At 40.7% G+C, this 13809-nt stretch overlaps 1 protein-coding gene across 1 annotated transcript in view; it reads left to right on the forward strand.

The window, feature by feature from the left end:
* Positions 1–13809, forward strand: part of rprd2a (regulation of nuclear pre-mRNA domain containing 2a) — an 18961-nt gene continuing 5152 nt past the window's right edge. The window contains exons 1-3 of the mRNA XM_049025609.1: positions 1–196; positions 13241–13370; positions 13677–13798. Coding sequence (XP_048881566.1) covers positions 1–196; positions 13241–13370; positions 13677–13798 — 448 coding nt within the window. The remainder of the gene's footprint in view (positions 197–13240; positions 13371–13676; positions 13799–13809) is intronic.

Below are 13809 nucleotides of genomic sequence, written 5' to 3' on the forward strand. Positions count from 1 at the left end.
ATGGCGGCTGGGGCCGGATCCTCGGGTGGCCACAGTGGTCGTGGCTCGTCCGGCGCCCTGGAGTCGTCTTTGGACCGCCGGTTTCAAGGAGTGTCCAACACCATGGAGTCGATCCAGGGCCTGTCCGGCTGGTGCATCGAAAACAAGAAGCATCACGTCCTGGTTGTGCGCTCCTGGATGAAATGGCTGAGGAGATGTGAGTATGCAGGGCGGCCTGGAGCCGTCCGAAACTTACTGGGCTTGGGGCCGTCCGTGAGCTGTTTTTCTGGTAGTCCGGCTAATCTGAGGAAAATAAGTGAAATGAGGCCCGTGTGCTGGTGAGGAAGGTCAAGTGTCCGCTGCCGCCTCAGTGGGGTGTCCTGGTAGCCTGCTGACGGGTCTGTTATCTCATGTGCAAGTCGCCCAATAACGTTCATCGTAATTATTATTTTTATTATTACTATTATTATGAGGATAGGTTGATTAAAAAATAAACCAGTCAGTAATACCATCAGCAGTAGAGTATATAGCAGGTTGCATTTGCTGCAACTCTAGGGTTGAACGGGGTCATTTAGGGTGTCTGCATAATGGAATGCAAACCCAGCTGTAATGATGTAAATAATGGCCTGTATAAATGCACGGTGTCGGGATACCGCTGATTATTTTATCCGCCTCTGTTTATTCCCCTGCGACTCACCGATGCAGTTCGGCGAAGTAAAACATTAACGAATGACGGGTTTATGAGTAAACTTAGGGAAGTTAAACTTCACCCTGCTTTCGCCTCATTTCGCTATACACATACGATTAATGAGCAGTAACATGGAAATTAGAAGCATGTATGTAGTAAGACGCTCACGGATGGCACTTGCATTATGTATAAGTAGTCAAACTGCTACCCTAATTGAGTGAAGCGCAAAATGGAAGGAAAAATCAAGTCTTTTCTCAAGTTTTAAAATTTTTTCGAATAAGCATATTTCACGTGCATATCCCTTTTCCAGAGCTTTCTTCAGTTTGTCTGTTTGCAAAATTTGTTGTGTAAATTACTGTAAATTTATTTATCATTGATACTATGGTAGTCAAGGATATTCATACAGGCTTCCAATCCCCAGGGAGGGGGTGTTTTTAACTGAATTTTACCTGTAAACATAACCTACCACACAGACACTTGTTACTTAGTTTGTGCATTGTCAAAAATGGCCTTCAGAAAAGTCATTCACATGTCATGTGGTTGGACGGAGAAAAGAACATGGTGTGAAGTGGCTTTATGCATTTATTTTGCAGGTGTATTAAGTGATTGTTTACCCCCATCCCTGAGATTTACCTTTGCAAATTTGCAAGTATTGAAAATCATGCTTTGTATATTGAATGGTTGCAGTCGGTTGTGGTTGATGTCAACAACATTGCCAGCTAGTCATTTACCAATCATAAAGCTCGGTGCAAGTGAGCTAGAACCAGGGGGACCAATAACAGAGCACATGTATGTGAAATTTCTCTTGGACAAGGTGTAGCTATCGCAGGTAATTCAGTGCTTTGTGATCAGATTTTCGTACGCTTGTTCAGGCAAATTGTGCCAGAAGACACAAAGCAGTGCTGGCCAGTCATTTGCTTTTTTTTAATATGGTCTTTATGGAAAATATTTCCATTCAATAAAAGATTAAAGTCTTCTAGTGATCAGTTTTTGCATCACACTATGAGTAAGGGCGTAAATGATTGGCTGGCTCAGGGAGCGCATGCAGAGCTCGCGGAAAAACAGTGGAGGTGAACTTCAGAACAAAAAAACATGAAATTATTACAGAACAGATAAATCACAATTATATTACTGGTAAGTAATATTTAAAATATCCCATTATGATTTTAATTTTTGTGCATGATTTTGAATAATGCTCAATACTGACCCATTTGTAATCTGTTGTTCTGGATTTCACTCAAGCTTGTTGTGTCAGTAGTAAAGCATGTTAAGCATTCAGTAGTAGTAATTCTTAAAAAAATGTATGATTGGCACCATGTTTGTAGCTTATGAGGGAGTTGTTCTTGAAGTTTGTATGAAGGTTTAGATCTATAATTAAAATTGCAACCATGACCAGAATAAGGGGTTAGAAGATAGATTAAAATAGTATTTTCAGCTAACTTTAAAGTTAGCTGCTCTTATTGTAATCCCCTAGGACAGAATAAGTGGCCAATGGGATTGACTTTATTAACCCCCTCCTTTGTCTGTTTTGTACTGATGGTTTCCAGTGTGGATGTTTGTTTGAGGTTGGGCTGAAGGTTACAGTTCAGTGCAGTGGTGGATTAGTGGATTCAAGCCCCATGACTAACTGAAGTAGATGAGGCCCTGCTCATAGATTAGTTTATTTTATCTAATGTTTTATGCAGAATTAAAAAAAAAAAAAAAAACTGCTATCCATTGATTTAAAAACACAAATACTGGAATTGTTTGGATGATGACTTCATCAATGTATTTACAAAATCAGAATCTTGTGGAAATGTTTGAATCCAGTTTTAAATTTTTATAAAGACAAATAATTTAATTTTGTTTATGAATATTTGCTTGTCACTTGCAATACTCAAATTCTTCGTTCTGAAAATTTACTCTGTGATGCTAATGTAACAGTTATGAAATAAATGGATCATGTCTAAGTGCCTTGGGTTGTTGAAAAGTGCTTAACAAATATTTGATTATTTTATTGTTAATAGCTACGCTTGCATAAAGACCCTGAATTTGCATTATTGAAGTTAGTGGTCTTTTATAAGAATGACTGAGCTGTGATACGTTTGATCAGAACCATCTACTTTATTTCCCGAGTGGTTCTGTCAAGGTTGTTTAAAGATAAGTCCTTATGGCTCATGAGGAAAATTCTCCAACGTTTTGTTTCATTGGATGCAGGCAGAGACCATGTAACTGCAGGTATAATCAAAAAACAAAAGCTACATACCCTGCAAACACAGTGCCAATGCTGAGCCCACACACATTCATGACCTCAACTGCGTGGGCTATTCCATAGGGACCTGTGTAAAGTCTGAGTAATTGATTAAGCAGTGTGATTGTTCTATGTGTTCACTTGGGTATGTGTGTGTGTTCCATGTTCAGTGGAACAGGTCACCCTGCTTAGCAGATTTGCCGTGCATGTCTTCAAAGGTTGAGGATAGCTGGAAGACCTGCATTTTACTTCAGATGTTTTTAGTCAAAGCTCCTCCAAATGAGTGTCCGAGGCAGCGCCTGTATTTTCATGTTGTCATGTACTGCGATACGGCTTATTTTCAATATCTGCCAGTGTTTTTGGACCAAGAGGTTTGGTTTGGGGGAAGGGGGGCAGTGTGATGGAAATCCTCAACAGTTTGCCCATCTCCAGTGCTTCGCTCGGCAATCTAACTTCAGCCTAAGTGGCCTGCACATATGTGTGAGTCAGTCGAACTTAGCTGGTTTGTTGTGGAAAGTGAGTCTCTCCTGGCACGTAACCCTTTCGCATGTGAAACCCGTTTATGTATCAGGTAAAAATAACACTGTAGAGAGAGAATTTCAGTCCCACTCAGTCTTCCATAACAGTAAAGTAACACATGTCACGTTCTCTCAACTGATATCAATATAGTAAACACTGAAATCTTGTAATATTACAAGGTTACCAGGGGATGGATGAATGGGTTGACTTGACTGTAATGGTAAAATACCAATATATGTAGGTTTCTGTGAGTGTGAATTGGGTATAAGAGAGTGAGAAAAGAGATGCATCATCCTCCCTCCACCTAACTAAATTCCTTCTCTGTTTCCTTATCTCATCTATTGTTCTCCTTGTAAGTAAGTTTCTTTCTATTAGAGCTTTATAAGAGCATCTCCCAAATGACAACATAATATCGCTTATTAATTTCCATTAACCTACTGAATTCCTTAATGGTGGATGGGGCGGGACTCGGACTTCCAAAGCAAATCACCAAGGCGTTGGATTAGTTGATTGATAGTTTGGATAGATGTTATTGCCGTGGTGCAGAGATTTTGGCATGGCGGGCTGGATGGAGAAATGTTACCAGCGAAAACACTGCTTGCTTTTCTACACCTCTAAGTGCAGCAGATTAAGTATTCAGGTTTCTGCTGGGAGCCTGTAGTTCGCTTGAGTAGGTTGTCTAATGGGAACTGTTATTAAAATCCTTGTTTTCCAGCTGTGTGTCCAGTCATAGGCAGCCTAGAGTTTTATCTATGGTGCATTAAGCCAATAGCCGCCCAGCATGTGGGACCGGGCCGTCGCAGGGCACCGACACTTTGGGGGTTTAGAGATGGTAGTTCAGCTGATTGCATGTTTCAGGGCTGTGAAAGGAAACTTATACAATATGGAAACAACATGTGACTCCCACTGCCACCAGTGAAAAATCTGTACAGTTAGTTTTAAGAGAGATTTTGCAAGGGCAAAGCTAAAACTAAAAACTAAAGCTTTTCATGTATGTAAACTTATTTTGAAATCGGTTTATTCCAGGCTTGTAGCCAATGTCTGATGTACACTGTATCGGTTTGTTTGCGCCTTCCTTGAAGTGTTTCTCAACTCTTGGTTGCTGTAACTGGATATTTGGCTTCACCAGAACTTCTAAAAATATTAAGTGGAGGTTGTGCATGGAACAAAATATAGTTTCGGCAGTATTCAAAGACTGTGTTTGTTTTCCACAAGCCTAGGGAGGTTTGGGGAAGGTTACTTTAATCTCTTCTAAGTGGCTCCACTGTTTCTGTATTCCTTGAGTTGTTTTTTTCCCCATTGAGCTTTTTACATGATTAGTTAAATCTTAAACTTCATAAATTCCCTCTGAATCCACATTTGGTTTTTACTCCACCTTTCCTGGAGTCTCAAGCCAATATGGCCAACTCGGATTGCCTGGTCACAGACTCTCTAAGACAGCAAGGACAATGGAATCCTCCGACTTTGTCAGTAGTCTGACAGGAACATTCTGAACATTCCACAGTTATGCCTAAAGTCTTGGACCAGTGGGAGTGTAGAGCAGGCTGGTGTTAAGGTGGCCGTATACTTCCAACAAAATGACAATCGATGCCGTTTTGGCAATACGATATCGTACGTGCCATAATCACCGCAGTGATAACCGCTTTAGCTCACCGCCTGTGCAGGGTTCCCGAGGGGAACTTTTTCTGCTTGTTCTGTTCCCACCCACTGTCCGATATTGGCTGAAGAAAATGTGATGCCCTGTGGTTGGTCAGCAGGACCAAATTATGAATTATTGGCATGCTTTGCATTGCACTGTACATTAGTCTAAATTAATGTGTATATATCTAATAGTAAATGTTGTAACCATATGATGTTGTGGAATGCATGTTTCATAAGCATGCTGTCAAAAGTGTTGTGTAAATTTTTGGCTTTCCTGTCTATACTGCTGCTAGTTTAGCTGTTAATAGAGATTAATTTCCATTTTAAAATAGCTGTCATGTGCTTTATTACAATTACGGACAGCCTCATCACAGTATGTTTGCACTCTATGTGAAATGGCTGGATGAAATACATCCTTCACCTTTCATGGTTGTGGCCTGACACAGAACAAACATGATGGCAACATCGTTCTAAATGTGTGACGGATTGTTCTCCCCAAGATGTTCGGTATTTTGTACCGACATCTTGATGTATATGGCCACCATTGTTGAGTGTTATTTCGACAGTGCAAAGGGAAGGAGCCTGTATTTGACTGACTCATCTTGGTGTGTGTTTTTTTTTTTTTTTTTTTTTTTTTTTTTTACAGTGGTTTTGGGGGTGGGACAGGCCTTGGCTGCTTCATAAGTTTCCAGTGCTATCTCTGGTTTTAATCATGAGCTGGTTGTTTTAGTGAAGCAGTAGGTTTGTGGCACAAACCACAGAAAGCTGCACCCCCACCCCCTGCTGTTTTACAGAATAAATTAACGTTGCTAATGCTGTTGGTTTTAACCGTAGGCCATTATTTATCCTTTTCCATTTCTTTACACAGTAGTATATATTGAGTAGTTATATATATAATATTTCTATGTAATGCAGCATGTGCTTTTTTTGCCTTAAACCTTTACATGACATTATTTAGGGAAAAAGCCCCTTTTTAATGCTGTAATTTCTGATTATAAAATAAAATTTTCTAATTGTGAAATGTTTTGTTTTTTTTAATCTGTTCTTGCCCTAAAGTATATTAAGTTACTGTAGAAGTGCAACTTTACACAAAATTCATGGTTTGGCCTCACAGTTCAGCAACCTTTGTGCAGCAGAGGAAAAAAAATCTTTTGATATTAAAACCGCAAACACACAATTAGCTTGTAAACCAAAGGCAATACATTTGTCACTGTATGAATAACAAAACCTAATAGATTATTATTTGAACATTGTAAAAAATACATATGTATAATAAAGTATAACATCATACAACAGTCATAATGAACTGAATCCTGTGTTCTCTAGTACTGAGCATGGCCGCATATCTCTAGCGAAAAAAAACCCTGTAGCAAAAGTCCAGAGGCTGTTTCAGCCTTGCTCTAGTCATACATGCACTCAGATGATGTCATCTTAAATGAGCTGGCAAGTTGAATGTGTTTCCCGGCAACATATTTCAGTTTGGTATAACCGAGCTACTCTCTCTCCAGTGCTCCATAACATGAGCCTTACCAAACTCGCAGCCTCTTTTTGCATAATGTTTTCTGTGTTGAACATTTACCGATGAAATTAGTTTCTGCTCATGTCAATGTGCCCATTCATTTCATCGTGCGTGCCGAACCGAAACTGATGCAACAAAATGGTACATGAGGAATATGTGTACCATTACTACCCTGTGTGGAGGTTGTATGAGGAAAGAGTGGACACACAGTCCATAGTCATGCACTTAACCCCTTCACCCTTCCCATAACCCTGACCAGGATAACTCGTTAGAATATGCATGCAAGGTGATTATGATCTGCAGTGGGACTGATTCTCGCCCAGCTGCACGTTGTGTCATATGCTCATACATTTAATCACAGAATGCATAGAGAATTGAAATCAGTGCTCAAAAGAATGTTTAACACTGTATTCTTGAACATTTGTCCCTAGTGTTGGGTTGTTGGAAGCCTTTTATCTGTGTGTTTTCTGTAGCTGACTCCTCCATCTGTTCATGAGTTGAATGATTTATCAAATCTGGTTCAATGTCAGGAGAGGTACAGTCTTTAAATACATCAGAAGAGCCTGGGAGCTGCTTGACTTAAGTAATGCTGTATTCAAAATTTAAAAGCATATGTTCTGCTGGGATAAGCAAACGTATTATATCATTAACTGGAACGGTCACACTTATCTATAGTTCTCCTAGCAGTTGAAAGTATCTCCCCTCAGTGCCTGTCTTTGTCTGCCATGTCCAGTATAGCACATGGTTTGAGTAAGGCTAGTTTAAAATAGGAGACTTGAAATGGATATGATGGTAACATTTCAGGCATTCACAGAGGGCTTTAAAAATGGCCTGCATGCGGTTTGCAGCTGTTTGCTAGTGATGGGGTAACATGAGCTATTGAGCCCGTCTTTCTGCCTGTTTGCTATAAAATAGCTTGTTAATTCAATAGACAGGGATTAGTGCAGCCCATAACACTCCAATTAAATGTGAATGTTGACTGTTTATGGTCGATCATTGTTAGGAAACTATGCTGATGAAGGATTATTGCTGTAATGTGGTATTACTTTGTAATATTCCAGTAACTTCTGACTAATGGGAAATGTACCATTTTGCTTCTATTTCCACACGTTTCATTTTGACATTATTGTATTCCTTAGAAGAGCGATACATGTGGTTTTGGGCCCAGTTCGCCACCACAGAACTTGACTGATCTGGAGACCCTGATGACAATGAGACAAGTCACCATAAGTTGTACTTTCAATAAAGTGATTGGAGAGTTGGGGAGTCTGTCGGGGCAGGGGCTGTCTAGATAATACATTGTCATTCTGAAAGCATTTTATTTTTCTATAGTTCTTGGGAAGTGCCAAATATGGTGGTGTTTAATTTCTTCTTAAGGTTTATAAAATGGAACGCCTGCTTGGTGGGGCGCAGCAGTGTCTTACGGCTGCTCCTTGCTTCTTGTTCCAGCCGAAAGGAGATCTGGGTCCTGGCTGTGAACCCCAGCTCTCCACCTTGCATGGGATTTGATGCCTCTTCACAGTTTCGCTTGTTGATGGTGCCTTTGCCCATTGAGCTGTAAGCAAAGGTGTCACCTGACTGAAAGAGAGGTTGTGGTTGTTTTCATGGGTCCTGTATGGTATGGAAAGAACATGTGTGTTATGCTTAAAACAGGCACTGTAATCTAGAAAGCCCCGTATAATTGTAAGGTTCTAGTCCTCCTTTACTTGCAGAATGGACACTCACATTAACAATCACAGCGCCCTGTTCCAAAATCTGACTTGACAGGATCTAAATCATTTGCCTTTCTGCCAGTTATTCTCCCCTGTGAGTTAGGGTGCATTCACACTCTCCAATCCGTGCCATGCTCGAGCACATTTGACCAACAAGGTCCAGTTCATTTGACTAGTGTGATCACTTCACAACTAACTGTGCCCAGGCACGGTTAAGCAAACTCGAGCATGATATGCATCTAGTGTGATCGCTACTCGTGCCCGGGCGTGGAACGCAGACATGACGTTAGTGATTGCACTGACATGCACATTAACCGAACCCAGAAGGAATGGCTAGGATAGGCTATAGAGAGAGAGTAGTGAGAAACTATACATCACAACGAAGGCATCACTTTAGTCTACGACAGAAGTTACGGACTTGCTGGTAACTTGGCCTGACAGAAGTATCCAGGAATAACTAGATGCAACACACAGAGACTCCAAAATGCCAGTATCTTGTACGTACAGCATGATTAAATGAAAATCGCTCCATTGCTTGCTCATTAAATCTAGAAAATCTGTGTGTCATTGTGTACAAAATGACTCCAAATAAACAACAAAATATGGACATGAATCCATTGTGCTGTGTGATTTGCACTTTTTCTTTCTGTGTTCTTCAACAAAGTCGCACAGTGATGACAAACTCATTTCCTGGCCATTAATGTGTAATGAGACCAACGGGTAGTAGGGGCAGCAATTGTGCTCAGGCACGGCACAAGGCAGTCGGGCCAAGTATGAGTATGCGTTCAGACTGGTCTGTTTCGCTTTGCTGAAATGGTCTTGCCTTGGACCATCATAAACACACTCACTGCAATATCCAGTGTTGCTGAATGGGTCAGTGTTAAATGTCTCCTGTTTTAATTTTAATAGTTATGTGTTTTTTTTTTTTTTTTTTTTTTTTTTTTTTTTTTAATGTCAGTCTCCATTGCCGGACATTGTGCTCTGATCAGTATGGTTGCTTGTGCAACAGAGAGTGATTATTTAGTTAAATTCCAATTCCCTCTTTAATATAAATATGTAGCCTTGTAAAATGTAACCTTTAGCAATTCAACATAGTTTCTGTGAGTGCATTTCTAAATGTCCTTTTAATGCCCAAAATAAGTATAAAATAGGAAATGCCTTAGAGTAAATTAACATGTAAAAATGTATTTTTGTGTGTGTGATCTTATGGCCATAGGTTCAGTTATTTAAAGTGTTTTTTTGTTGTTTTTTTAAGATCGTCCTCATTGTTTTCCATAGTTTAATTTGTAATAAACATTGTACTGCAATATAATGTCTTATTTGCCTGTCGAGGCAATGGTCTCATGATTAATCTTCCCTGAAACCAGCCTGCATTTATTCCCTCCTGTCTGTCACATGTGGATTCTCCTTCAGGGTGCCCTATTAGCCTCTTAGCCTTTAAAAAAATTGCGCTTGAAGTTTGACTGTAGTTTTGGTTAATTTTCCCCCCATTGTAAATGTTAGAGTTGCATTTCCTTCAGTCACACTATTGTATCTGCTGTATTGGGTGGCCATAGTTCAAACATGGATACCTGTCAGGGGGCCATGTGTCAGTTTTTGTTCTACGTTTTAATGAACTTTGCAACCAGCAGTCTAAATTCATTTAAAACTGACAGCTCAAATATGTCATCTGTGTTAGAATACTCCTCCCACGACCTAGGTCACCTATATAATATCTTGGTTTGATGTCTAAATTAGGACTGCAACAGTACTAGTTATGTGACCATGAACAATACCTATCAACTTCAACACTGCTGCATTAAGCCTAGTTCAAACTTTGCCATTTTCCCATACCGTTATTGTCCATGCTCACTTCTGCATGCTGAGACTTGTGTGCATAGTACATTTGTTTGTGGTTGCAGACCACAAATGGTCGGCACGTGTACAGCAGTGATATTCCACCAGACTGGCTGAGAGCACATGTATTGCAACAAACAGAAATACAGCAGTGTAGTAAACTGCGTACACATTTTTGACGTTTCAAAGTTGCTAGGCCATATCCAAAGTCTGTTATATCCAGAGTTGCTGTATGCCCAGAACACTACAGGACACCATTTACTCATGCCACACCTCAGCAGACACACTTGTAGTATAGATTATGTTGTACATGCAGTAATCCAACTTTACCTGACTGTTGGAAGTATATATGGCCTATAAGTGGTTATACATGTACGGTACAGTAATAACCTCGACCCCATTGCTCCAGCTGCGAGCGTCGTCTGCCGATGCACAGCGTGCCTGCTGATGGACAGCCACACAAACCAATCAGTGTTGCCTGCTGTTACGCCATGCCTATTTATAGAGCGTGACTATTAATAATCCCAAATACGTATCTGCACTGGATAACACCGGCACGCCAAGTGCCTTGTAGACGGAGCCTGCATGCTGCATGTTACAGCTGAACAAAACTATAGCTAAAAGAGGCCCTGGGGACCAAACTGTTTCTCCGTTATATGCGAGTCTACTCTATCCGATGTTTTTTCTGCATGTTTGTAAAGGCGCACGGCCAGGACCAACGAACCTCGTCCGTTATAGACCATATTCCGTTATAGATGATATTCCGTTATAGACGATATTCCGTTATAAGCGAGTCCACTATAACGGGATTATACTGTAAGACCAGATCTCTGTCGGTTCTGTTATACTGAACTTTTGTTCTGTTGCTGGAAACATATTCAACATTATCTGATTGTGTGTTCAATTCAGACTGAATAACTGGCTGTACTGGTGTTTCTCTGTACGTACTAAGTATGCGCCCATGCTCAGTAGTAGAAGCCCAGGATTTGGATGGGATTTAATTTGTTACGATTGTTTTGATGTAGTCATGTTTTAATTTACTTTACATTTATATTTTTACAATGTGCAAATGGGCATTTAATTGGTTCAAACCCACTGACGGACCTTGCCTTTGGTTTACAACTGTTCCTAATTTTGCATGTGTTTGTAGTTTTAATGAAGACTTCAAAACAAATAGCTTTCTCTGCGGTACTGAAATTGCACTGAACTGTGTACCCAAAACTGAGGTGCGGACCAAACCGTGAATTTCATGTAATGTTATACACCCCTGGTCTAAATGAGATGTAAACCAGTGGTGAGTGTCACCAGTGTGCAGTCGAGCTCTTGATAGCAAAGAAAAATTACTACAGACACTTCCCAGGTGACGATGGTCCGTGTTACGATATTTCAACTTCTCGATTGGTAAATATATTTCACTTTCAGTACATTATTCAATGAGCTACATGAGATATTGAAAACTTTATTATAAAATAGGCTTTGTATTAATAATTTTGCCCAACTGTAGGCTAATGTGAGTGTTTTTTGTGTGTTTTGAGGTAGACTAGGCTATAATGTTTGTTAGGTATACTGGTATTAAAATGCATTTTCACCTCACGATATTTTAGCCTTACAATAAGCTTATCATAATGTAACCCCATCATAACCTGGGGAGAGACTTGTATTGCTTATGCATTTAAATTACACTGTAATTGTAACCCCCGGCCCCATTTGCACAGTGCCAGTGATATTCGCCCACAGAACACTGCTTTCTCCACACTGACCGCAAAGCACCAACCACCCACTTTTCTGCATTGAGGTCGTCTGGTGTGGTAGGTTTTCAGTGTCAGCTCTTACTGAATGTGACAGTCATAAATGCATTCCTGAGTACGGCTTTTAGCCATCAAACAATGAACACATTCATAGAGCCCTCTTAAGCTGTTGAGTGAATCAATCCAGATGTTTTTCAGTATTCCAGTGGCAAAGAAACTCATTTCATTCAGATTTGTTGAGGTACACTATATGAGGCTGAACTGAAGTGAACGCATTTGGGGAGCTGTAGAGACAGTCCATACCATAAGCCGTATCCCAGGTGTCCATCAGTTGGAGAAATCAAATTCTGGGTTTGAACAGGAGTTCCCTTGGGATTATTGTGGGTTGAATGTCCAGAATCTCATTGCACTTCTACTCTAACTCTGTGTGGGGGAAGGAGGCTGGCATATCTCAGATGTTAATGGGCTGGGGTCCCTGATACAAGGGGACTTCCTGTCCTCTTTGCGACTTCCTGGTCTCCTGAGCTCATGACTTCCTAACAACATGTAAAATCCATTTATAAAACCAGGACAAAGTGTTGACCTATTTAGTTACAGTGGCATTTGCGTTTTAAGCATTAATTTCGGAAGATTTGTTATTAAGACGTCAGCGATGCATGCAGTAAAAGTCTGCTTGGGTTCCTGTGAGTGGATACCTGTGAAACCATGGATACCTGTCAGGGCCATGTGTCAGTTTGTGTCAGTTTGTCTTCTGTGTTTTAATGAACTTTGCAACCAGCAGCATAAATTCATTTAAAACTGACACTCTGCAGGGGAATAGACCACCTCCATTACCTAGTTTATTTGTATTTTAATAATTTGACCATTGGTATATTAACTTCATATTAATAATGTCATAGGTATTTAAGTATTTCTGTTTTTATATTATGGAAATATATTTCTGTACTGTTCTTTAGTTTTTCTGTAGGCTGTGTATGAGTTGCTTTGCCTCATTAATTACCACTGGCCAGCTTTGTCATTTAATGACACCTCGATGTTGGTTTGTCAAATAGGTCAAAAGGACTCCAGCACTTTGTTGTGCTCAGTGTCCTTTGCTATTAAGCATCTGTGTTAGATTGTAGACTGGCTGCTGGTGCATGCGTGCGTGCGTATATATGCGTGCGCGTGTGTGTGCGCGCGTGTGTGTGCGTGCGTGTGCGTGTATATATGTGCGTATGCGTGCGCGCGTGTGTGTGTGTGTGTGTGTGTGTGTGTGTGTGCATATATATATTTGTACTTTTCAGCTAAAGCTGTTGATGATTGTGAATGGATACAAAATGAGTATAAACTGCTCTGGATATTTTATTAACATTAAATGTCTTTCTCTAGCGGAGCCCAGTCACAGGCTGAACCTTTTCTACCTCGCCAATGATGTCATTCAGAATTGCAAGAGGAAGAATGCAATCATCTACCGCTCCACCTTTGCAGAAGTGCTACCCGAGGCTGCCTTACTGGTCAAGTAAGTCGACTGTGCCTAGTGGTGTTTTTAGGGACTTGGCTGCTCTCTCCTGTCATGGGAACCCCTGCATGTAGGTCAGAGTGATGGTGTTCTAGCTTGTACTTCAGGAGTAGCACATTGGCGTTCTCTCTGGCCACTGGTGTTGGACCTGTGACATTACCAAGTGTAACTACAGAAACTGTAACTGCCGGTATTGCAGCTCTCGCCAAGTAGCCCATTTAGAAATGCAGCAATGTATGACCCTTACAAACAATGCTCACCGAATGCGCTAAAACAGTTTCCTTCGTCTCCTTCCCTGCGTACCAGGGATGCGAAGGTACGCAAGTCTGTTGAGAGGATCTTCACTATCTGGGAGGAGAGGAACGTCTACCCAGAAGAGCTTATTTCGGAGCTAAAGTCTAGCCTGGCTAAGAAGGAGCCAGCTCCTGGTGAGTCTGGA

The sequence above is a fragment of the Brienomyrus brachyistius genome, chromosome 9, assembly GCF_023856365.1.
Source record: "Brienomyrus brachyistius isolate T26 chromosome 9, BBRACH_0.4, whole genome shotgun sequence".
Classification (NCBI taxonomy): domain Eukaryota; kingdom Metazoa; phylum Chordata; class Actinopteri; order Osteoglossiformes; family Mormyridae; genus Brienomyrus; species Brienomyrus brachyistius.